This window comes from Pantherophis guttatus, chromosome 7 (genome assembly GCF_059756535.1).
Source record: "Pantherophis guttatus breed Tessera chromosome 7, ASM5975653v1, whole genome shotgun sequence".
NCBI lineage: Eukaryota > Metazoa > Chordata > Lepidosauria > Squamata > Colubridae > Pantherophis > Pantherophis guttatus.
The window spans coordinates 63,144,175-63,170,669 of NC_142069.1; the positions used below are offsets into that span (position 1 = coordinate 63,144,175).

Consider the following 26,495-nt stretch of genomic DNA (forward strand, 5'->3'; position numbering starts at 1 on the left):
TCATAAAGTTGGCTTGTTTCAATAAAGAGTAGTGGAGGAATTTTTATGTAATTCTAATCTTGTTAATGAAAAAGAGATGCAAGAGTTTCTGGTTTCTACTTATGGCTGCACTGAAGCAAGAGTACGTATCTGCCCATAGTCCTTTACTATCAAGATAAACTGTGGTTTATCTTTATGTCTATTTGCAGGTAATTAAGGGTGGATAAGAAATAGCTTTTTGTAACAAATTTTAGTAACTTGATTAATTGACATTAGGAATTTATAATATGAATGACGCAAGTGTGGTGGGAAGTATAGAAATTTAATAAATAAAATAAATATGAAATTAATGGATAAATAATATTAATAAATGCTTAGCGGTTATTTATATGATGAAATAATATTTTTAATTTTCTAAGTAGTCTTTTATTTAATAGCTCATGTAAAAAGGTTGTTTCAAGAAAAAAGAGACATTTTGCAAAGTTCTAATCCTGAAGGAATGAAATTGATCATTGTAAACCCTGATCTGATTATATCAACTATAGGATAATTTCAAATACAATATGAATGTGTGATTTTTGAAATTGTACAATTGTTTGTTGTAGTTTTGGCTAGAATTTCTGTTTATAAGTTTCATATATAGTTTTTTAAATAAGTTTCTTTTTGTTCTTGATTAAAATTTAATGTTCTTTATTTCATTTCTGTGCATGCAGTAATATAATTTCTAATCTGAGCCTAAAATATTTTTAAACTGTAAGCTTTAGAGGGGACATATGCTAATAAATCAGAGTTTAAATATTTCTGACATTATTTACCTATGGAAAGCAAAGCATTGTTCATCATTTAGGTGAGATTTATCTCTATCATTTTATAATGTAGCCAAATTAATGGATTGTTTAAAAATAACATTCTATTTTTAATACCAGGTTTAATATTATTTTCTGATACTTTCATTAAAATAGCTTCATATAAAACAAACATTTAAAATTCAGACAAAATACGTGAAGTGTAATCCTGTATTGCAGTCTCACCATAGCCTTTAGAGTGTAGGTAGATTATACTATTAAAATTACAAAGTAAATACCACTGCACTTACTGCAGTGTATTCAGTTTTAGGATCAATCATCTAGATTTTCGACTTTAACATGTTGAACTGAAGTCAATGAGGACTAGTATAATCCATCAAAAATTTAAATGTTATCCTATATATTTTTAATTTTGCTGTTTGGCAGAAATTGGATGATTTGGCAAACTGCTTTATAAAAGTTTTAATCAAACTTTATACTTACCTCATGAGCAAACAAATGAGAAATGAGGTAATATTCCAAAAATATTTTACAAAATGATTTTATTGGAATTTATCCTTCCAAGACAGCTGTTTATCCATTTGCAGAACAAATATCACATTCTTGGAAGAGCTGAAATTCTGCTTCTTACATAAAGTTGAGTTTATGCCTCAAAATTAAACTTTAAAAAGCGTTATTCAATTCTCAATCAAGAGCTCTAGATGGACATAATCTGGATAGATTACATTTAAAATTTTATTTATGAATAGAAATATTTCTTTTATACTCTTCAGATATTGTAGACAATTTTAATTAACTCTCATAACCTGAATAAGAAACACTATATACAGTATGTAGTCAAAAGCTACATAAAATATATCTTTTAAAGTTTGTTTGATTGATGTCATCCAATTCCAAACAATTCTAAGCAGCTGACAGTGCAGCAAAACAATTTAAAAACAAATAAGGCAGTATAACACAATATAAGACGGGATGGGTGGCATATAAATTTAATATAAACTAACAAATAAATAAATAATGTGTAGCATTATAGTATAAGAGAGAGAGTTTATGTATGTGTATGAATCATTTTTTATGTTTTCAGAGGATTTTTTTGTACATGTGATATAATAGAGAACTCAAGTACCCTATGGAAAAGCTCTTGGAAGAAAAATTAATATTCATAAATGTTCAAATGATATGTGTAATGAGCCTCCTGTGCAAACCATATGATGAAGTAACTCTGCCAGTTGAAGTGTCTTCTGGATATGCAGATGTTTGTTAAGATGAAGTTGGGAGGGCCTCAAAATGCCTCTGTAGAGCCTTCCATCATACATTGCTATATTGAAGGTTTGAGGAGAAGCATTCGTGTGAAATGCCCTGTCTTGCATTTGAAGGTGCTAAAATATTTTTCTTGAGTATTTTCTTAAAATCTTGCCAGTGAATTAAGGTAGCATTAAACAATAAGTATGGTGGCTCAGTAATACTTGCTTCGCATAGAGAACATTCCAGGTAAAATTCTTGTAGGAAAGACTAAGGAATTGACAGTCTTGTGATCTTCATGGTACCCTCTGTCTAGATAAGTATTATTTTTATAACAAATTAAAAATAGAACACCATGCAACTATAAATATCATTGTCAGGATACCAAGAACTGCCTTAGAACAAGGGGTATTATTGGGTCAATGTTGCACAGTGGTATCTACAATAATCAACAATAGCTTTTCTGGTTTTCAAACTTTTTATTTATTTTTAATTTGTTATAAAAATAATGATGTCTTTTCAAAGATAATGGGGGGAAACTACACATAACACATTTTTAGAATAAAATGTTAATTAAAATTCAAAAGCTTGTTGTAGATTTATATAATTCCAGTGGGTCCTAATAAAGTTATCTATATATTTTAGATTACAGGTTTGGTCAGTTCCCTTTCTAGGCGAGGGAAAGGCCAGTGTTCATTAATGGGTTAATACCACGATGCAGCCCAGATCGAGTCCAATCGTTGAAAGACTCCTCCTCCTGCTGCTGTCTCCCAGCTTTTGGACTCGATCTGAACCAGATCAGACACTCCACTGAGCCTCTCTGCAATTTTCTTTCTAAAAATTTTACTAAATTCCTGGATCTGCTTAACTACATCTCCAGCAGATCCTCATCGTGAAGGGCTTCGCGCCCGATACCGATAAGACCGCTTTGCGGTTGAGGGGATTGAGTGCTCCCTCGTGTTGAACCTCTCCCCTCAGGCAGCGCGAAGGGCTCACACTCGAGCCCGCTGTGGAGCCTCCCAGCCTTGCTGGTGGTAGGCTCCACTGTGAATAGCCGCCCGTCGCTTCTACAGCTTGGCAGCCTCGTTAGAGCTCTCCAGCCAGCAGATTACTCGGCTTTTCGCCGCCTCACAGCTGCGGCCCTTCAATTGATCGGCGGGTTGTGCCTCAGCCAACCTTCGCCAGGACCGACGGAGCGGCGGTGTGGGCGTCCTTCACGCCCTGCAATTGGCTTCCCTCGGGCTTTTTTCCCCACACAACCACCTCTGGGCAGCGCTCAAGCAAATGGCGCAGATCCTCGTGGGATAACCCCAGTCAGGCAAGGAAGGGGTGATTTGGCGCTGGGAGCAATTTCTTTAGGCTCTGGAATTTCCTTTTGGGCCTTACGACTACCATTTGACCGCGAGGGGGCCGCAATCATTACGGGAGGCCACGAGGCTGCATCACTATTGGGGCGACTCCTCGAAGCCTTACTAGGCCTCAGCCACCATTTTCTGTCCTCCCCAGACTTTGGCCGCCATTTTGAATCTCCTCCAAGTTGCGGCTGCCATTTTGGATCGCATTATTTAGGCCTCAACCACCAATTTAATTTCCCCTGTGGTTGGCTTCCTCCCTCACAGGTCAAGATGGCCTCCCGACACTCGAAGTCATCGAAACGACCAACCCCCAAGGATGCTTCCCAAGGGTCTTCCTCAATAGTATCTCCCAAACAGCCCAAAGGTACTCAGGCCTCTAAGGAGACCAAGGCCTTGGCTGCAAAGGCCGAAGAAGAACTTCACCTTCATGAGGCTATTGAGCGCTCAATCCAGAAGGCGCTCAGGGAGGCTTCCCTCAGGGAGGTTCCTTCGGCCTCAGGGGCTCTCCCGGCTCAGGATACGCCCGCCCCACCTAACACTTCTACCCCCTCCGGGGTTAAGGCCACACCTGTGACCTCTCTTCCTCAGATGTCACCTGATGGGGAGCCTTCCTGTCCTACCTTACAGCCTGATGTTCAGGAGGCCCTCTTTGACCCTCCTTCTGATCTTCCAACCCACGGAGCTTCTTCTCCAGTTCCTTCCACTTCGGCCCTGCCACCTCTCCCTGAGACTACAAAAACCGCACCTGCCTCCTCCATTACCCCGGATTTGGCAGCGTTTATTCAGGAGGCCATCCAGAAAGGGGTTCAAGTTGAGCTACAGCGACAAACCTCATCCTGGGTCTCCAATTCGGCCAGCTCTCAGGTGGATATTGAGGGATCTCATTATGCTGAGCCCTCCATCCTGGCGGGGGGTGTCGCTCCTTCTATAGCTTCGGAGCACCTTTCCCTTCTAGACCAAGAGGCTAGGGAGCAGGACTTATCTGATGATGAGGACCTAGCACCGGACCAGCCCTCATTTGTGGGCTTATTCAAGCCTCAACTATTTAGGTCCCTTCTTCATAAGGGAAAACCCACTACTCTTTTAGGGATCTCCTGTCCTCCCTTATCCTCTCAAGGTGAGTCCGCTGAGGCTTCAATTCCCTTATTTGAGGAACTGGTTTCGGAAGTTGAGGAGATCCCGGGTCCTAAACTATTCAGAAATGTCCTCCAACATCAGTGGACCAATCCTGTCTCAGGTCCGAATCCCAACCCTCTTGATAGGCGCCTGTATAATCTGGCACCGGACATTTCCTCTCTGTTGCAGGTCCCCACCATTGACCCCCCTATTGTGGCCCTCTCAGCCCCCTCCAATTTGGACGCCCCTCCTGAGGAGAGTCTGAGGCCCGAGGAGAAACGACAGGATATTAATAAGGTTCTGGTGGCCCTAGAGTATTCCGCAGACGGAACACTAAATTTGTCGCGATTTGCGGCTAAGTCGATTGGGACCACCATAGCTTCCCGCCGCCTGCTTTGGCTCCACCAGTGACAGGCGGACGCAAAATCCAAATGGCGCCTGGCTTCATCACCATTTGCCGGACCTGCCCTTTTCGGGGCCTCCCTGGATCCTCTCTTAATCGAAACCAGGGACAAGAGGCGCGTCCTTCCCCACCTGTCCCGCAGGTCAGAGCAGCAACCCGCTGCTCCTTTTCGTTCCTTTCGCTCCGAATCTAACTTCTCTGGATCCAGAAACCAGAGGTTCCTCCCCTCTCGTTCCCGTCCTCCGGACCCCCACAGTTCCCAGAACCAGAGGGGTCAGTTTAGACGATCCTTTCGGGGGGGGCGCAGTCGCCCCTTCTGCAGATCCCGCTGACTGCAGGTCTCTTCCTCCCATTGGGGGCCACCTGGCTCTTTTCGCCAGCTAGTGGGAGTCTACGACATCGGACGCTTGGGTCAAGGAGACGATAAGGTGGGGCCTCTCCCTGGAATTCCTCTCCACTCCCCTGGACAGATTTCTCTGATGCCCCCCCTCTGGGATCAGTCAAGATGGCTTCTGTTGGTATCGGCCATTCAACATTTGTTACAAATTCGGGCCATCGAACCGGTACCTCAGGAGCAGCACGGACAAGGCTACTATTCATGTCTGTTCGTCGTTCAGAAGTCATCCGGGGGCTGGCGTGCAATTCTGGACCTCAAGTCCTTGAACCGTTGGGTAACTTACCGACGGTTCAAAATGCAGTCACTACAATCCATTCTGGATGGTATTCGGGATGGGGACCTCCTCTCGTCTATCGATCTGAAACAGGCGTACTTACATGTTCCCATCCACCTGGTGTACTCCAAATTCCTCAGGTTTTGTCATGCGGGGCGGCACTACCAGTACCGCACACTCCCTTTCGGCCTCTCCTCAGCTCCCCAAGTCTTCACAAAATAGATGGCCGCGCTTGCGGCCCACCTCCGAGCTCTACTGGTCAGAGTCCAGGCCTATCTGGACGACCTCTTCATCCAGTCAAGCTCAGAGGCCCAGGCGCAGCGGGACCTGGACTCCACCCTCCAGGTTCTGACAGCTCACGGCTTTTCAATCAATCGTGCCAAGAGCCACCTGGTACCTTCGACCCACATACAACACCTGGGAGCAATTATCGATACGGTCGAGAGCAGGGTCTACCTTTCCCAGGAGCGCTTGATCAGCTTGCGGTCTCTGGTCAAGTCTGTCACCTGGGGACGCCCTGTCACCCTGGTGACTCTCTCTCAACTCCTGGGAAAGATGGTCTCCTGTATAGGGATCGTACCTTGGACCCATCTCTACTGCAGGGCCCTGCAGTGGTTTCTTCTCCCGTATCAAAAGTGCCGCTTATCAGCCACCTGCCGGATGGTGTCCCTCCCCCACAATGTACAACTGTTTCTTCAATGGTGGGTATCCCCGGCCCTTCTCAAGGGGAGGGAATTCCAGGAGACACAGCCCCTCATCTTGACGATGGATGCCAGCCTTCATGGCTGGGGGGCTCACCTGCAATCCACCATGGCCCAGGGTTGCTGGACCCAGGAGGACCTGGGCCACAACATCAATTGGTTGGAGCTCCGAGTCATCCACCTGGCTCTCCGCGACTTCCAGGAACAGGTCCAGGATCGACATGTCATAGGATGGACGGACAACATGGCCACCAAGGCCCATGTGAACTGCCTAGGGGGGACCCGATCTCGCAACCTCATGGAGGAAGCCGAGAGACTGGGAGACTGGGCGGAGACTCACCTGAGGTCCCTTCGGGCCTCTCACATATCAGGACAATCCAACACGCAAGCCGATTGGTTCAGCCGGGCCATCGTAGATCAAGGCGAGTGGCAATTTGACCCGGCTCTCTTCCACCAGATAGCGATTCGCTTCAGAGATCTGACAGTGGACCTGTTCGCGACGCACGCCAATCGGCAGACAGCTCGCTTCTTTTCCAGGTTTCCTGACCTGGGAATGGAGGTGGTGGACGCACTGCACAGCAGGTGGCCTCGGGGTCTTCTCTACACTTTCTCCCCTCCCTCTTCTTCCCAGGATCATACGGAAGCTCTTGGCGGAATGAGCAGAACTGATTCTCATCGCGCCCCAGTGGCCGCACCGTCCGTGGTTCGCTGACTTCCAGATGCTGTCAGTTCTTCCCCCGTGGTATCTCCCTCCGTCAGAGGTCATCCTACGCCAGGGCCCTCTTCAACATCCAGACGTACACTGGCTTCAACTGACCGCCTGGAGGTTGAGCGGCACCTTCTAAGGGGTTCCCGCTTGCTGGACCGGGTCATCACCACCATCCTGGCAGCACGACGACCGGCCATGAGGCAAATTTATGGCGCCACATGGCGATCCTTTGCAATCTGGTGTTCATCACGGGGTCAGGACCCTGGTTTGGCCTCAATGGAGCAGGTACTGGTGTTTCTTCAGGAGGGGTTGGATGCGGGGTTGGCCCCCAACAAGTTATGGAGGCAAGTAGCTGCTCTGTCTTCCATTTTGTGTTATGGTTCACGGGGCTCCCTGGCAGATAGGCCCCTCATATGTCTCTTCCTCCGAGGTGCTTCAAACCTTCGCCCCTCGCCTATCCATAGGTACCCGTCCTGGGATTTACCTAAGGTCCTCATGGTCCTCACGCAAGGCCCCTTCGAGCCCCTCAGGACGGTGGCCTTGCGATTTCTCTCCCACAAGGTTTCGTTCTTGGTAGCGATTACCTCCGCTAGGCAGATATTGGAACTGGCGGCCGTCTCGGCCTGGGACGACCTCTGCATATTCCACCCGGACCGTGTGGTCCTCCGCCTAGACCCCACCTTCATCCCTAAAATAAACACCCTATTTCATTGGGCCCAGGAGGTGGTCTTGCCAGACTTTTGCCTCAACCCTTCACATCCCCGAGAGCATATTTGGCATTCCCTAGATGTTCGCCGGGCCCTCTGAATCTATTTCCGGCATACGTCCTCGTTTCGCCGCTCGGAGGGTCTCTTTGTATCTTTCCAACCGGTTACCCTAGGGCTCAAGGTCTCTTCCCAGACAGTGGGTCGCTGGATAAGGGCCACCATTACCACTGCTTATGGAGCACAGGCCTTGCCTGTGCCCCGCTGCCTTACCACCCACTCTACCCGGAGTGCGGCAACCTCGGCAGCATGGGCTACCTAGGCTCCTCTTCATGAGGTCTGTAGGGCCACCACCTGGACATCCCCTACCCCATTCATACGCCATTACAAAATAGATTCATTTGCTTCAGCGGAGGCGGCCTTTGGTTGCTGGGTGCTCCAGCAAGTATGTGCGGGAGGGGGCTCCACGGCCCGGGCGGGTCCCTCCCTATAAGTTATGGGCTTTGGCATGTCCCATTAATGAACACTGGCCTTTCCCTCGCCTACAATGGGCGTTGTCTTACCTGAATGCCCGTTCTGGGAGTGGAAAGGCCAGTGGTCATCCCCGCCCTTCTCCGCTGGTCCATTTCGCCCGATGTACTCTCTCCTTTTCCTTGGTTTCAGTTCAGCTGGAGTGTCAACAGTCTGATCATTCCTCGTCCGAAAGCTGGGAGACAGCAGCAGGAGGAGGAGTCTTTCAACAATTGGACTCGATCTGGGCTGCATCGTGGTATTAACCCATTAATGACCACTGGCCTTTCCGCGCCCAGAACGAGCGTTCAGGTAAGACAACGCCCTTTCTAGAATAGAATAGAATAGAATAGAATTTTTTTATTGACCAAGTGTGATTGGACACACAAGGAATTTGTCTTGGTGCATATGCTCTCAGTGTACATAAAAGAAAAGATACGTTCATCAAGAATCATAAGATACAACTCTTAATGATAGTCATAGGGTACAAATAAGCAATCAGGAAACAATAAATTGTAAGGATACAAGCAACAAAGTTAGTCATACAGTCATAAGTGGAAGGAGGTGGTGGTGGGAATGATGAGAAGATTAATAGTAGTGCAGATTTAGTAATTTACTCATTATATATCATTTTAAATTGTGAAACACTCTTGAGTTTATTGTTGGCTTCTTTTTTCTTTCTTTCTTTCTTTCTTTCTTTTTTTGAGTCCTTGAATCTCTCTTTTATCTCTTACTTTGAGTATCATCAATTTGTGCCTATGTTGTCATATGCATATTTGATCATGTTTATTTCTTGTCCAGATGTCAGGATGCTTCCCACATAAACCAATTGCTAACAAGTTGTAGATTATACCTTCCATCCTGCTGCAGGCTGAGTAACACTCTGAATAATGAATTACAGAAACCTTTCTGGTGAACTATTTTTTGGGGGGGGGGAGTTACTGGTTCATTAACTTTGCTTTCCTATGTCTGAATCATTATTATCTCCAGTTCTGTAGCTACTTTTTAGCAAAGGAATTACTGTACATTTATATTCAGAAGTCAGTCCCATTAAGTTTAATGGAGCTTATTCCCACATAAATGGATATAGCAATACTTAACTGTCTGGCCTATTAGCACCAGCAGATTAGCTTCTTGTCTTGCTGGTTACTTCCGCATTAGGAGTCATGTGTCATAAAATCATGATTTTGAAAACAAAATGTTATACTGATGTGTACTAAAGATGTTGTATAAATATTCAGCTTTACAGAGCATTGGAGGCCCCAGACAGCTTTTGCTTGTATAGTATGAACACTCAATTACAAAATCATTTTTCAGACACTCATTACATAAATAAGTTAAAGATAAATAAGTTAATATAAATAAATTAAAAGTACTTTTGTTTTAATTACTTGATGTATATCTTACTAGTTAGATAGGACAAAAATACATTCATGTGTATATGTCTATTCATTGTTGTATATCACCTATTAACTTATAAATACCAAATTTTAAGAACAAGGAGGCTAAAATCACATTGTACCAAATGACTACATTTAGTAACTTAAAAAGCAAATATATAAGAAGTAAAATAAATATTAAATAGTGGAAACTATAAAAATGTATATGATTCTAAAAAGCAATTACACAAATAGCTTGAACATGAAGTTAGCAAATTTTACAAGATTGAAAATTGAGTAACCAGATGATGTAGAAATATTAGTGGGAACTCTTCAAAGATTTTTGAGCACATGCTTAAAGTGAAATAACTTAAAATAAGGTGGAAATGCAAGTTAACACTCTCTAAAAACACTGACACTTCTGATACTGGCACATTATCTTAAAGTTGCAATCTTGACATCTCCCTGACTTTGGTGTTACTGCACTTTCTCAGATGAAAGCCGAAAGGCATTCATGGGTTGCTACAATAGGGAGGGAGGGAACAAGAGAGAGAGATTGAACACAACACTGAATACTGAAAGTTATGATTACAGGTTCTTAGTTTAACTAGAAATCCAGAGTTTCAGGAATGATCTATTTAATAAAATAGATTAATCCAGATTAATTTATCAAATTTATCAATAAAAATTTTCATATTTATTTACCGTATTGCTATCTCACATTTCAAAGTGACACTGAGCAAATTTCACAAATATAATGTGGGTGTTGGAAAAACATATCTACTTATTCCCATGTCTAATAAAAATACCTCTGTGTATAATTAGTGAATTAACCTGATTGTCGATGATGAATCTAGATATGTAATATTAAAGGAACTCTTCTGCACAGAATGATTTCACATAGAAAAAAAATATAAACTTGCTTATATAATCCAAATCCTGTAAAATATAGTGATATTTTATCAGAATGGTTAATTGTGAATTGGGGGGGGGATGATTAAGTTACTGTGGAGAGTTACAGTTACATTGCCATTCACTCTGGAGATTTTTTTCAGGAGGGGAAATTCATGGTATCTGACAAATTTAGCTACTGTTGATCTTGATGTATGTCAACAGCCTATGATGCCATAATGTATTAACATATTATATGTGCCGATCCAAGCAGTATGACCTTTTGTAATTGATAGAAATTTTAACTATACTTAGATTTTATAAGTGTTGTCCAAGGCTTTTTGGAATGGTACCCAGTGTGCTAATTATCACTGGAACCCTCACTGCTGGTTTATGTCATAATTTTTCAATTTCAATTTTCAGAGCTAGATATTTAGTGATCTTTTCCAATTCTTTGGCTTCTATTCTACTATAGGTAGTCCTCGACATAATGACTGTAATTGAGCCTGGAATTGCAATAATAAGTCATTGCAGTCAGAAATTGAGACACTCATGTGGCCAGAAATAATTTTCTGACCTTTTTCAGAATTGTTAAGAGAATATGTGGCTGTTAAGCAAATCTATTTATTTATCTGAATTGACTTTTTTTTTTTGTCAGAAACCAGCAAGAACACTGCAAACTGACAAAAATAATTGTGAATCACAGTCACATTACCATGGAATGTTATGACAGGTTGTAAAGCTAACCCACCCAACATGCAGTCACATGACTGTTGGGGTGCGCAATGCAATTATTTACAATGGCCAGGAATGCTTTTTGGAAGTGGTCTCCAATCTTTCTGGTTTTGTGGACTGGTGGAGGTGGGAAGAAGGGATGGTTCCACATCAGGGGTGAAATCCCGCAGGTTTTCCTGACTTGCTGCTCAGACATTCCTACGTCTGGGTTAGCACCATCTCATTTGTCCGACTGAGTGCCAATCATTCCCTCTGAAGCTGGTCACGCCCACCTCTTCGGTATCCCAGCAGTCTTTTTCACTCAGTCGATGTTGTCAGACTCGAGTGCCTTTAGCTTAGTGTTTAAATTGTTTTACACATAGTTTTTTCTTTCTAAATTTACCATTTCTTTGCTTGTGAGGGCTGCGCAGCGTCGGATTTGTCTTAGCGGCATATCAGCTGTTAGTCGGCTTTTCTGGGGCTCCGGACGCCGCTAGCGGTTTTTTCTTTGATTACCGGAGAAAACACTTGCCTTGGTCGTCGCCTTTCTTTAGCCGTGGGTATAGTGCTGTGCTGTGCTGTGCCCAGGATTATTGCCTCACCCTCGCAGTCCTCACCAACGGTATTGTGGGTTTCGAGTCCCTGCCGGCTGGCATACTCTGCCTTAAGGAGGATGCTTTGCAGAGGTGAAATTTCCCGCTATTTACAGCCAGTGTTTCTTGGCAACCCTGCCATTCTGCTGTCACTTTCGCTGCGTCTGTTTTGAAGCTTTTCAGCTGAGGGGATCCTCCAGCCACCATTTTGGCTGTTCATTGCTGCCCGCCATTTTGTGCACAATTTGGCGTGGTTTCTGGTTGTATTCCCTGAGCTTTGGTTCTCAGGGGTGTAAGCGAAGCAACAGGCCTTGGACGCAGTCCATTACTGTCCTGCCTCCTGCTTCTGGTCACCGCAAAGCCCATTAAGGCAGTTCCTATGTTGGATAAGGAGGCCCTGAGGAGGCACAATGCCTTAGAAAGGCAATTTTTGAAGGCACAACGCCAGGCACAGCTGGACCTCTGTGAGGATGTGCCTCAGGTAGCTGCTGACCACCACTTACAGCTTACCATGATTTCATCTCAGGCGGTTGACCAGGGCACTTGGCCCCAGAGTGACAGGGCGTCTGCATCTCAAGACCAAGGTTTGACCACTCTTCACCCTGACCATGATCTTCCAAGGCCTAGCTCATCAGGTGCTATCTGTCATGTTTCCCAGGTGGCCCGCCCTGCGCCTGAGGCCATTTTCACACCTACTGCTGCCGGGCTCCGTGCAGACGAAGGTCAGACCGCTACTCAGTCTCTGGATTTCAATGCCTTGGTATCTCAGGCGATTACCCACATATTTCAGGCGGGCTTACAACAGACTGGCTATATGCTTCCACCGGAGTATAGCATAGGAGTTCCTTGTCAGATGGCCCCTGTATCATTGCAGCATTCTACTTCTTCCCACGGGCATATGACTGAACCTGTCCAGAAGAAGAGGATCTGGAGGACTTTCAGATGTCAGAGGATGAGGACCAAGTGCAGGATAAGCCAGCCTTCCCGGGCTTATTTAAGCCTTCCTTATTCAAATCTCTATTGCACAAGGCTAAGGTAGCTACAAATATGGGCATGGGACTTGACCATCCTTCTGCTTCCCAAGGGCAGACTGATCCCAATAGCAATCTATTTCTTTTGCCTAAACCTATAATTTTGTGCCTTGCCCAGACCTTTTTTCTCAGGTCATTCAAAAACCGTGGGAACATCCGGCTTCTCTTTCTGGTCCGAATTCCTTCGATAGAAAGCTGTACTGTTCGGCTCCGGAGCTTGACGCCTTGCTTCAGTTGCCAACTGTAGACGATCCTGTGGCCAGTCTTACGTCCTCATCTGTTCTCGTTGGAGAAGTTGGTGATGGCCTAAAATTTGAAGATAAAAGGGCAGAGATGGCATTTCGTAAGACCCACCAGGTGGCTGCCTGGACGATTCGGGCAGCGACGTCATCCTCATTCTTCAACAGAGCATCGTTAGTCTGGCTGCGCCAGTTGAGAGACAGGGTACCTCTGAATGACGCACGCCTACAACAGGACATGGCCAAGCTCATTGCGGCAGCCGAATATTCGGCTGACGCTTCCCTGGATGCAGCTAAATTTGCCTCATGCGCCTTGGCGTCTACAGTTTCATCTCGCCACCTTCTCTGGCTCTGTAATTGGAGAGCCGATATGAAATCGAAATGGAGGCTCACTGTGGCTCCCTATAAAGGCTCTTCTCTGTTTGGAGCGACTCTTGATTCTGTATTGATTGAAAACAAGGACAAGAAAAAGGTCTTACCTTCTGCGTATAGATGTTCAGACAGGCGGTACTCACCTTACCCAAGGCAGCCCTTTCTCCATGACCAAGGCACCAGTGGTGCCTCGTATCAACGTTCCGCTCCGTTCTCATACCACCCTACTTCCAACCGGGCTTCCTTTCAAGACCGTGGCAGACGTCAATCCAGTTTCCGCCACCCATTTCGATCTTCTTCCACCCGATACTCCCGTAGAGGCAAGTGACTCACAGTGTCTAATCCCCATTGGAGGCAAGCTGCACCAGTGGGAAATCACCACGTCGGATGCATGGATTTTGCGCACTGTCACCAGCGGCCTCTCCTTGGAGTTCACCTCCTCTCCCTCGAACCATTATGTTCATTGTTCCTGGCCCACTCAAATGGACAAGATGCACCTTTTGGTCCTCGAAATCCAACATCTCTTGCAGATAGAGGCCATAGAGCCGGTCCTGGAAGATCAACTTCGGACCGGGTTTTACTCAACATTGTTTCTTGTTCCAAAGAGTTCAGGGAGTTGGAGAGGGATACTCAACTTGAAGCAGCTGAACCTGCACGTGCTGTACCGCCGCTTCAAGATGCACTCCCTCAAATCTCTTCTAGGCTGCATCCGCCAAGGGGACCTTATGCAATCGATCGATTTGAAGGAAGTGTATCTACATGTGCCCATACATCCGGCGCACAGGAAATTTCTCCGGTTTGCTTTCAACAACAGCCACTTCCAATACAAGGCAATGCCCTTTGGCCTCTCATCGGTGCCACGGACCTTTACAAAGATCTTAGCGGTGTTGGTGGTGTCCCTCAGGGAAAGGTCTGTTCGTCTGGCATGCTACCTTGACGATATTTTGATCCTGTCGTCTTCTATGGTTCAGGCAGACCTGGACAGACAACTTGTGATTCAAGTTCTGCAGAGTCATGGATTCACTCTAAATTTTGACAGGAGTCATCTACGCCCGATGACGCGAAACTTGCATCTGGGGGTGGTAATCGATTCTGCCCAGGGTCTGGTTTACTTGTCACCGGACCGTCAAGCCAGTATCCGGGATCTTGTCTCACAGGTGTTGTTGCACAAGAAAATGCCCTTGCTTCTCCTCTCCCAATTGCTGGGCAAGCTCATATCGTGCATAGCAATTGTTCCATGGGCACGCCGCCACTTGCGTTGACTACAATGGTTCCTCCTGCCATTTCAAAAGCAGGGCCGGGGGGAGTCTCTCATCAAGGTGGCAGTACCAGCTCGAGTACGTCTTTCTCTCTGTTGGTGGCTATCTCCAGCTCTCCACCAAGGCTCCCTATTCCTGGAACTGGAAAGAATCGTTTTAACCACAGATGCCAGTCTTCACGGGTGGGGTGCCCATCTCCAATCTCAATTGGCTCAGGGCACCTGGTCTTCCTCGGAGAAACTCCACAATGTAAACTGGCTGGAGCTTCAGGCAGTTCGCCTGGCACTTCTTCATTTCCACCAACGAGTCTTCTGCCAGCACATTCTTGTACTAACCGACAATATGGCCACCAAGGCCCATATCAACTGGCAGGGGGGCACCCATTCCTTGGCATTGATGGAGGAGACAGAATGGCTGATGTCGTGGGTGGAGCGTCATGTACTCTCCTTGAAGGCGGAGCACATTTCAGGCGCAATCAATCGGGAGGAGGATTGGCTCAGCCGGGACATCCTCGTCTATTCCAAGACTTGTCTCGCCGGTTCAGCCTACTGGTGTTGGACCTCTTCGCCACGGCCCAAAATACACAGCTGCCGAGATTCTTCTCCCGCTTTCCATTACCGAGGGCGGAGGGTCACGATGCTCTTCGGTCTCCTTGGCCTCGGGGGCTCCTCTACGCTTTTCCACCAATCCCAATCATCCCCAAGGTGATTTGGAAGATAATCACGGAACGCGCGGATGTCCTGCTGGTCACTCCCCATTGGCCTCGGTGGGAGTGGTTCGCCGATCTACTCATTCTGTCCATCGAACCACCGTGGCAGATTCCACCAGACCAGATTTCCCTAATTCAGGGCACCGTACATCATCCAGAGCCAGAATGGCTCCGATTGACTGTATGGCGCTTGAAAGGATACGATTGACTAAGAGTCACTTGTCAAGTGAAGTCATCTCGATCATTCAAGCTGCCAGGAGACCATCAACGGTCCGTATTTACAATGCGTCTTGGAATGCCTTTGTCAGATGGTGTACAGCGAATCATGTAGATCCAACGACTGCTTCTGTTCCAGAAGTCCTTCAATTCCTCCAATCTGGCTTCTCCCGAGGTCTGGCTCCTGCAACACTTTGATGGCAGGTAGCTGCCTTGGCTACAGTCCTTGGTGGAGACAATCAACTATCTTTGGCTCATGATTCCAGGATACGGTCCTTTTTTCAAGGTGCAACTAACTTACATCCTCCAGCGATACATTGCTATCCCACATGGGATCTTACACTAGTACTACAAGCTTTAACTACTTCGCCCTTCGAACCTCTCTGTTCTGTCAGTCTGCAATACCTTACCTTGAAAATGGCCTTTTTGTTGGCAATAACATCGGCCCGCTGAGTCTCCGAAATTGCGGCCCTTTCTATTAGAAGTGACCTTTGTGTGTTCTATCATGACTGTGTGGTTCTCTGTTTGGACCCAGCATTTATTCCCAAAATTAATACTTGTTTTCATCGGGCACAAGACATTGTTCTTCCAAATTTCTGCCCAGACCCATGCCATCCTTCCGAGAAACATTGGCATACGTTGGATGTGCGTCGGGCGTTGAAAAGATACATTACTAGGATGGCCTCATTTAGGAAGACGGAGGCTGGTGACCTTCCTTCTGGGTTCTCTGGGGCAGAAGGTTTCCTCAGCTACTGTGGGCAGATGGCTCAAGGCCTGCATTTCTAAAGCTTGCAGGATGGTCCTGTCCTGGGGGGGATCGTACCCCATTCCACATGCAGTGCCGCTACATTGGCCGCCTGGGCTACTCAGGCTTCTATAGATGACATTTGCCGAGCGGCTACTTGGTCATCACTTTCTTCGTTTGTTAGACATTACTGTTTGGATGTGTGTGCTTCGGCTGATGCTGCCTTTGACAGACGCGTTTTACAATTGGTAATTTCTCCCCATGGCCAGGACTAGTCGGCGATTCCCGCCCAGGGTCTCCAGCCTGGGTATGTCCCAGACATAGGAATGTCTGAGCAGCAAGTCAGGAAAATGGACGTTGCTTACCTGAACGTCTCTTTTATGCTCGCTGCAAAGACATTCCATCCCTCCCGTGATCTCGCTGGTTCCTGGCCTTGGGTGGGTTTTCTTCTTGTTTCTCTCTGCAGCTGAGGCGGTATCCGTTTGGCTTATTGGTGTCCATTCTTGTCTGTGATGGAGTTGACTTCGTGAAAAAGACTGCTGGGATACCGAAGAGGTGGGTGTGACCAGCTTCAGAGGGAATGATTGGCACTCAGTTGGACAAGTGAGAGTGGTGCTAACCCAGACATAGGGATGTCTTCGCAGTGAGCATAAAAGAGACATTCAGGTAAGCAACGTCCATTCTGACAGGTTCTGGAGAACCGGTAGTGGAAATTTTGAGCAGTTTGGAGAACCGGTAGTGGAAATATTGAGTAGTTTGGAGAACTGGCAAATGCCACCTCTGGCTGGCCCCAGAGTGGGGTGGGAATGGGGATTTTGCAGTATCCTTCCCCTGGAGTGGGGTGGGAATGGATATTTTGCAGTATCTGTCCCTGCCACACCCACCAAGCCACGCCCACCAAGCAATACCACGCCCACCAAGCCACGCCCATAGAATCGGTAGTAAAAGAATTTGGATTTCACTACTGTTCCACATGTGCAGTGTAAATCTCCATTTGAACACAAATTTAAATAAAGTATTAAAAAATTGTCAATCATCAAATCAATTTCAATTTCTGATTTTTCCATAAAGCTTCAGATCATCCATATAAAGCAAATGTGAGATTTTGTTAACTATTTTTTGCTATTCGGTAGCCAGGATTTGTTTTTTTCAAAATCACTGAAAGTGGAATCACAGCAATAACAAATAATAAAGATGTTAATGAGTCACCCTGGAAGATACATCTCCAAATGTTGACAAGCCCATGTCTTTCATGTCCAAGCATCAATTCAGTCTTCCACTGCTTCATTATTTTTTCTATAAACATTCTATTGTTTTTACTGACACCAGCTGTTTCCAAATATTTGATGATCCAACTATGTGATAATAAATCAAACGCCTTTTTATAATTAATCAAGACAATATGTAAATGTTTTTTGGGCATTTGCAATTCTCTCAAAACATAAATCAGAAGTTGATCTTTTGTATCACTGCTTTTCCTTTTATTTCCTTTCTGTTCTGCTGAAGGATATTTTCTTCCAAATAATGTTGGATACTGTTATTAGTATGATTGGTCGCACAACCAGCCAGATGTTCAAACTGGATATTTTTCACTGACAGTAGTGTTTTTGAAATTGCACCCAAGGCTTCTATTACTATTGATAGTACCTTTGCTTTTCTTTGCCATAGTCATTATATTTCTATTTGCAGGTCTTTATATTGTCTTCTCTCATTCTTTCTCTTCTGTCTGCTTTATTCTCACCAGCGTGCACACCAAATGCACGCTGCGTGCATGCACAGTGCACACCAAACGCACAGTGCATACACAGAACGTGCCAAAAGGAGGCTTGGGAAGGTAAGTAGAGCAGCGAGGGGGGATCAGCTGTGTTGCACGATTTAGATTCACTAGAAAGCAGGATTTCCTGCTTTCTAGCGATTTTAAATCACGCAGCACAGCTGATCATCGGAAATACCGATTTGGAGGAAGCGGTAGTTTTTTATCACTACTGGTTTGCCTGAACCAGTGCGAACCGGTAGCATTTCACCACTGGTTCTAATGCAAGGAAAATGAATTTATGATCAATGATCAGTGAGGAATTTCATTGTTTTAAAGGTCACTAGTTTTAAATTTAAAGGCTCAAAATTTTTAAAAAATAACAGCAAAAAGCAGCATATAAAGCATCCAATAGAGATTGTGTTAGTAATGGTGCAAATTGTAACATGTTACACTGAAGCTTATTAACTTTTTGTCTGTAAATAGCATGTGAATATTTTTCAGTCTACATGGTTTGGCTTTTTATTACTTGAATATATTTTGTAGGAGGTACATTTGCCTAATAATCTAGAATAATATTGAGTTGAATATTTCTTAAACTAATAAAATGACCATTGTCAGAAGAAACTGAACACAATGAAAAAGACTCAAATGTTCATTATTACATTGTTATTGGTGCTAAATATAAGTAATCCGACCAAAAAAAGGAAAGAGAGAAAGGGTGTCTTATGCTGCTTTAAAAGTAACCCTCAGGGAAAATGCTAGAGTGCATAAATTAGAGTGCACAACCAGTTATCCATTCAGATTATTGTGATGTGATTTGTCGTGCAGCTGCTTCAAATTAAAAACAGGTGTAGAAAGCAGATTATGCAAATAGCTATATTAATGTAATTGTCAAATTGGTGTGTTTATCACCATGCTTTTAAAGAGTAGGACATACTCTTATTTTAAATGGAAATTAGGTTTATTCTTGAAAGCTACTATTGGATAATAAGTTTATATATTTAAAAAAACCTCCGATTTTGACACTTTTGTAGTGATTTGTTTAGTAAATGCTATGTAGAAATACTGTTGTACTTTTTTGACATTTGCTAATCATTGCAATGAAATCTTCATCAAACTTAGGTGATCAGTTTTCAACATTCATTTTTCATTGAGCTTGACTATCTTTACTTATTATGGCAACACTGACTTAGGAATCTATTTTGTTTTAATTGGATGCTTAATGATATATATGCAGAAAATATTGAACTGTATATTGCAGGACTATGCTTTTTTTAGCCCCATATGCATGCTTATTTCTCAGATGTAAGCATCTGTAAAAAAGTAGCAGTGGAAATATGTGTAAAGCTTTCTACAAGTATGTGAAGTTAAAAAACAAAGATTGTATGGATTGATACCCAGTTATTCTTATGCGTTGTTTAAATAATTGCAAACAGTTATGTTAAATAGTGATGTGGATAAAGCTAATCAATGTACAAACTGTCCTTCAGCAATTAGAATTGAAAGTTAATCACTCCAAATATGTAATGTTTCAAAGTACAGGCAGCAACACAATTTAATTTGAAAAATAATGTAATACAGGTTGTCCTCAAGTTACAAATGTAATGGAGCCTGTCCATTCCATTCGTAACCCAAGAATTTGTGGGAGTGAATCTCTTACCTTGAATGTGATCACTCCCTCCTTTCGCCCATGCACTCACTAATAGAATGTGAGGCTCGTGCACATGAGATATCTCAGGGTGGGGAAGGCCATGGGTGGCCTAGTGATGGAAGAGGCCACCTGGTTCAGACCACATAAGGCCTTCCCTGATCCTCTGAAATACCTCATGCTCCCCTCAATTGCTTCTCTGCCCCCCAATCTGCTGTGCTGGGTCACTTACCTTGTAGAGATCTGTTTCCTCTCCAGCATTTCTGTTTCTTTGCCTGCTCCCGGAAAGCGGCAAGAACAGAGAAAGAGCAGGATGAGTGCGTCCTGCTCAGCTTCTCTTATCACCGACCCTGCCTGCCACTTCTGGAGCAGCGGGCAGCCTTAGTGGGTCTCCTCCAAAGGCTTCCAGGCTCCGTGTGGAAAAGCGTTTACACGAAGTGAGGCTTTGAGGCAGTGAACTCACATTGCACTTTTTGTTCCATTTTCAAGCACCCCATTTCCATGCAGACGAATTTTCCAGTCTCTGTCAGTGCGACAAGTGTTTGAGCAGCCCTGGGGCGTGTTGGAAGCGGAGCGAATTGCTCTGTTTCCAACTGCCCTAGGGTCGCTTAAACACTTGTCACCCTGATGGAGACTGCAAACTTCATCTACATAGAAATGGGGTGCTTGAAAATGGAGCTTTTCGTTCAGTTTTCAAGCTCCACATTTCCATGCAGATGAAGTTTGCAGTCTCCGTCAGGGTAACAAGTGTTTGAGCTATCCTGTGGCGATTGGAAATGGAGCAAATAGCTCCATTTAGAATAGAATAGAATTCTTTATTGGCCAAGTGTGATTGGACACACAAGGAATTTGTCTTGGTGCATATGCTCTCAGTGTACATAAAAGAAAAGATAAGATTCGTCAAGAATCATAAGGTACAACACTTAATGATAGTCATAGCAATCAAATCTTATTAGGAATCTTATTATTTTATTTGCATGCAGCAAATAACCCCATTTGCATGCAGACAAAGTTTCCAATCTGTGTCAGGTCTCCATCAGGTCATGCAACAATACTCCATTTCCAACTACCCCAGGGTCACTCAAACACGTGGTGTCCTGATGGAGACTGCAAACTTCATCTGCATGCAAATGGGGCACTTGAAAACGGAGCTTCTCTTTGGCAGAGACCTTGGGGAAAGCATACACACTGAAGGCCAAGAAAGCGAAGGCTGTCTAGATCTTTGTAAGGTGGGTATACAAAGCCCTACTGCCTATGGAAACCTGGCGTGGGGAGAGGGAAGGGGGGAATAGCCAGGGTGAATGTTGCAGAGCCTCTGCAATCATTCATAAGAGCGAACAACTGCCATGGCACTGCAACATTCATAGTTTTGGGAGTTGTTCATAAATACTAGGGGATGCTTTTCGCGTAACTTTGAATGTTTGCTAAGGGAATGCTCGTAACCCGGGATTACCTGTCCTAAATATCTGATCCTGACTTTTATTCTTTATATTAGATTGTAATCAGAGAGTTTGCATTTGAAGCATTCTAAAATGCTGGCTAAATTCTTATACAATGCAGGAACATAAACTTATATAGATTGAAGACACAATAATTGATGATGTTAGATCTATGGCTGTGTCCTTTGAAACATGCATTTGGTTTCAAGAATTGCTAATAAAATACCATATGCATATTTACCATGAAAAATAAATATGGGAAGGATGGTAAAAAAGAAGCTAAAACCACAATTAAAACATATTCCAAAGAATTCTCAAATTAATTAAACAAATATAAAAAAAGATTTGTCAGAGAGGACACATCGGGATGTTAAACATGATGCAACCAGTACGCAGAATCCCTATTGTTAGGGGATTCCTCAGGTTTCTTAGAAAAATGTTTTTAGGTATTTCCAGAAAGTCACAAGTTGTTCTGCCCCAGCTACGGACCCCAAAGAATGCAGCACACACAAAGTCTGTACAAACCTTAGTTTACTAAATTAAATCAGTCTTTTTCAAACAAAGGCTGTTAATTAACTTTCTTAAAAGCCTACAAGAATCCAAAGAATAAATAATCATAATATTACTATGGTTGGCAGAAAGCCCAGAAGCAACTTGCAGAGAACTAAGATCAAGACGCGAAGAAGAGTGAATGAAGTTGTTCCCTGCAAATTGCTTCAGTCGTCCTTCCTTAAATAGGCTAAGGGAGTGGCCAATTAGCCCCAAGCTTTTTGGCAGCTCTGCGCGCCCGTGCATCGAGAAGAGGCTCTTCCTCTTCACTTATGGGAGCTTCAGGAGGTACTGAAGGTCCTGGCTAAATCCCCGCCTCTGACACCACATCTTCTCCAGCCTCCTCATTGTCTGACTCGAGTGCCAGCTGCATAGGCTGCTGGCGCAGCACCACACCAGCCTCCTCGCTGTCAGAATCTGCTACTAGCTGCACAGGCCGCTGACGGGCCACAGCACTATCCCTCACCACAGGGCCCTTCCCCCAAGTCTGTCGATCTGTATGCGGTCAGGATGGGAACTGCTCGTGAAAAGCGCGTTCAAGATCTGGAGCATGAACAGAGGTTGCATCCTCTCATGTGAAGTCCTCCGGCCCATACCCCTTCCACTCGATGAGGTATTGGAACCGACCCTTCATCCACTGGGAGTCTCGAATGCTAGTGACCTCATACTTGAGTGATTCATCTCTGTCACGGGACACCGGCTGAGGATGGTCAAGTTGGCGGAGCGGACAGGTAGGCCGTTCAGGAACCAGGAGGGATCAATGAAACACAGGGTGTATCCTCAAAGACCCAGGCAGGGTCAGGCTGTAGGTCACTGGATTGATGACCACCTCTACAGGAAAATATAAGACCCCGAAGCGGCCCTGATGGTACATAAAGTCTCTCCCAATACCTCAAGAGATTGTCGGTAAATGTCCAGGGAGAGTTGGGCCCTACTTCACGCTTCCAAAGATCGACGTAGGCATCCTGCTGCTGTGCCTCCCGGGTCTGAATCCGTAGATCGACAAGTTCCTGGATGGCAGCAAATGACTCGACTGGAAGAATTGTCCAAGGCGGAAGCGGGTCCTTGACTTGGGGATATTCAGGTTTCTGCAGGGAGCGGTACATCTGCAATTAAGTCAATGGGACAATTATATGACCAGTGTGGGGGCAATTGGTCCGCCTCTTTCCTGCTAAAAATGTCCACGAAGTCCGAGAGGTCAGCAGGCAAAAATAACGCAGGTGGACCCTGCACCTGGCTTGCGCAGACTTAACAAGTATGATCCACACATTACAGGCTCAGGAATGACATGAAATTCTGGGACCAAAGGATGTGTGGATCATGAGTCCGAAGCTAAACCAGCCCCCAAACCAAAGGAAAATGTAATCCGGACATGACATAAAATTGGATGGCCTCCTCATGCTTACCGACGGTCAGACGCATAAGTTGAGTAGCAGCCTTAATCGGCCCGGACAGAAGCACCCGACCATAAATGGTCTCCACGATCATGGGAGGATCCACTGGATCTAGGGGAACGGCAAAGTGATTAGCAAACGCCTCATCCATGAAATTGGTCATCGCGCCGGAGTCCACCAAAGCATGAGCCGGGATCCCTTAGGGGTTATTGGCAATGAAAACTTTGGTGTTCAAAATCAAATGACAAGGGTGTCCGGAATCCACCTCTGCAGGGCGTGAGCCGGTGTTGGCATGTGCCCGACCCAGGGTCTCCCCTAGATTGGGCTCTGGCCATTTCCCGACAGGGTAGACTGTGGTGCAGGACCAGGAGCCGACGCCCCACGTCGCTTCTTGGGGCAAGAGGCAGCAAAGTGTCCAGGCCCCCCACAATATAAGCACAACCCCCCCTGCCCATTGTCTCTCCTTCTCAGCTATGGACAGGCAAGGTCTGGCCGCACCGATTTCCATGGGCTCCTCCCTTGGAGCCGGAGCCTCACGTACAACTGGGTTCACACAGGATTCCTGGTGGGCACGACGAGACGGCCGCCACTGTAACCTCGCATCAATTCTGAGGCACAGACGAACCAGCTCGTTAAGAGTCGGAGGAATGTCCACTCTAGCCAACTTATCCTGTAACGCCTCCGACAAACCCTCCTGGAATACATCCAAAAGTGCTGCCTTGTTACAGGCCAAGTCCTGGCTTAGCAAACGGAATTCGCTGATGTATTCCTGTAGGGGTAGCTGGCCTTGCTTCAAGGACTTCAACCGTCTGGTGGATGTTTGTGCTTTGTTAGGGTCCTCGTACATTTGCCGCAAGTGCTCACAAAACTCCCAAAAATCATTAAGCAACAGACTGTTCTGGACCAACAGGGGTGTGGCACAATGAGCTGCAGAGCCAGAGAGCAGGCTGATAATGAATCTGACTTTATCTCGGTCATTGGGAAAATCCTCCGCTCGCAAACTCATGAATAAATTGCATTGTCCAAGGAAAGCTGGGAACATTTCCAAATTACCAGCTGTGCCAGCTGTCTGGCACAGCTACCGGGCAGTTTCTCTGAGGAGGAGGAGGAGGAGGAGCAGATGACGCCATTTGGGCTTGAAGCTGAGCCAGCTGGCCAGCCATCACAGCTAACTGCTGCCAAAGCTGCACATTCTCTTCCCTCAGCTGCTCTATCTTAATCAAGGTTTGTGTGTGTGTTTTCAGGCAGGAACAAACTGTTCTGCCCCAGCTTCAGACCCCAAAGAATGCAGCACACACAAAGTCTGTACAAACCTTAGTTTACTAAATTAAATCAGTCTTTTTCAAACAAAGGCTGTTAATTAACTTTCTTAAAAGCCTACAAGAATCCAAAGAATAAATAATCGTAATATTACTATGGTTGGCAGAAAGCCCAGAAGCAACTTGCAGAGAACTAAGATCAAGACGCAAAGAAGAGTGAATGAAGTTGTACCCTGCAAATTGCTTCAGTCGTCGTCCTTCCTTAAATAGGCTAAGGGAGTGGCCAATTAGCCCCAAGCCTTTCTCTCGAGGAGACCTCCTCCTGAGGAGCCACTCCTGTCTTTTGGCAGCTCTGCGCGCCCGTGCATCGAGAAGAGGCTCCTCCTCTTCTTCCTCTTCACTTATGGGAGCTTCGGGAGGTTCTGAAGGCCCTGGCTGAATCCCCACCTCTGGCACTACATCTTCTCCAGCCTCCTCATTGTCTGACTCAAGTGCCAGCTGCACAGGCTGCTGGTGCAGTACCACACCAGCCTCCTCGCTGTTGGAATCAGCTACTAGCTGCACAGGCCGCTGACGGGCCACAACACAAGTACTGGGGCTAACCTCACCATGGGGAGAGGGGGTATGATGTTCCAAAGATGGGTGCCATGGCAGAAAAGGCTCATCTCTCAATCTCTTCAGTAGATGGGACCTGCAACAAGGCATTTAGTAATAGCAATAGCATTTAGGCTTACATATCACCCCATAAAGCTTTATAGCAGTCTCTGAATGGTTTACAAAAAAGAAGCATTTTTGCATATTGCCCCCAACAATCTGGATCCTCATTTTACCAGCCTCGGAAGGATGGAAGGCTGAGTCAACCTTGAGCCCTGTCAGAATCGAACTCCAGGCTGTGGGCAGAGTTTGCCTGTAATCTGCACATTAACCTCTGTGCTACCATAGCTCAATATGTTCTCCTGCTGGACTGATAGAACAGATATATGTAATCAAGGAGGAGAAATCCCACAGATAAGCTGGTCCTGTGCCATGCAGTAACATCCTATGCTGTTACTAGTAAAGAATTAGAAAGAATTCCAGAAGCCATGCTCTGGAGACTTTCCCGTGGTGGGATTCAGCTGGTTGCACCAGTTCACGAGAACCGGTTGTTAACTTTCTGAGCAGTTCGGCGAACCGGCTGTTGGAAGAAATCTTCTTCAACAGCCTTTTGTTTTTCCCACTTTAAGGGGTTAATCCTGTCAGGAAGGCAGGAAGAATTTCTAGTGTGCCTCTGTGTGTTATTTCTAGCCTAATCCTGCTTATCTTTATTGCCCTGCTTAAGTGTTTTCAGAAACTGCCTTTGTGGTTAAGCATTTTTACATTGTAATGGTTCTTGGAAGTATCCCCAGACTTTCTATAGCCTGAGCAGCTTTTCTGGAGTTTTTTTCTTCTTCTTTTGCTGGTACTTTTATTCCAGGGCTTGAGTTTTTTAAAGGGGAAGAGTTGTTTTAAGCTTTAGTGATTCTTGGCACTGTTCTTTCGGGGTGTACTTTCAACATGGATGAATCCCCTCCCAGCCATTCCTTCCTCCTCCATCCCCAATTAAGGGTGGGAGGGGGCGATAACGGTCCTCTTTCTTCCCTGGATCTATAATCTTCTCTAAATGGATCAATCTGGATAGTCTTTGTCTTCTTTGTTTGTTTGTTACAAAAAAAGGGTGGCTTCGGGAAGTCTCCTCCCCCCCACTGATGGAAAAGCAATTAGGTAATCTTTTCAGACCACCACTGCCTGCCTGATTGAGTTAAGCAATGCTCCCTAGAAAAAAAAATATTTTTCAAGCTGCATCTTTCCCTCTTCCCTCCAACACAATCTTTCCTTAAATCTGGATGGTTTCCTTAGGATATCTTGTGAGGTGAGTGAGACCAGCTAGTACCGTGATGGCGAACCTGTGGCACGCGTGCCACAGGTGGCACGCGGAGCCATATTAGTGGGCACCCCAGCTCAGCTCTGGGGCGCATGCGTGCGCCGGCCAGCTGATTTTCAGGCCTTCTGGGCCCACCAGAAGTAGGGAAACAGGCTGTTTCCTGCCTCTGGAGGGCCTGGGGGTGGGTGGGGAAGGCCCGTTTTTCT

The 26,495-nt window shown here is 45.4% G+C and overlaps 1 protein-coding gene across 12 annotated transcripts in view; it reads left to right on the forward strand.

Moving 5' to 3' along the window:
• Positions 1-26,495, forward strand: part of FOXP2 (forkhead box P2) — a 1,221,669-nt gene that overhangs the window by 936,474 nt on the left and 258,700 nt on the right. For 2 of the 12 annotated variants that reach the window (XM_087874173.1, XM_087874177.1), the window contains exon 1: positions 8,356-8,508. The exons of the other annotated variants lie outside the window; for them this stretch is intronic. In XM_087874173.1, coding sequence (XP_087730299.1) covers positions 8,470-8,508 — 39 coding nt within the window. In that variant the 5' untranslated portion in view covers positions 8,356-8,469. Of the gene's footprint in view, positions 1-8,355; positions 8,509-26,495 lie in introns of those variants that run through there. 12 annotated transcript variants of the gene reach the window in all.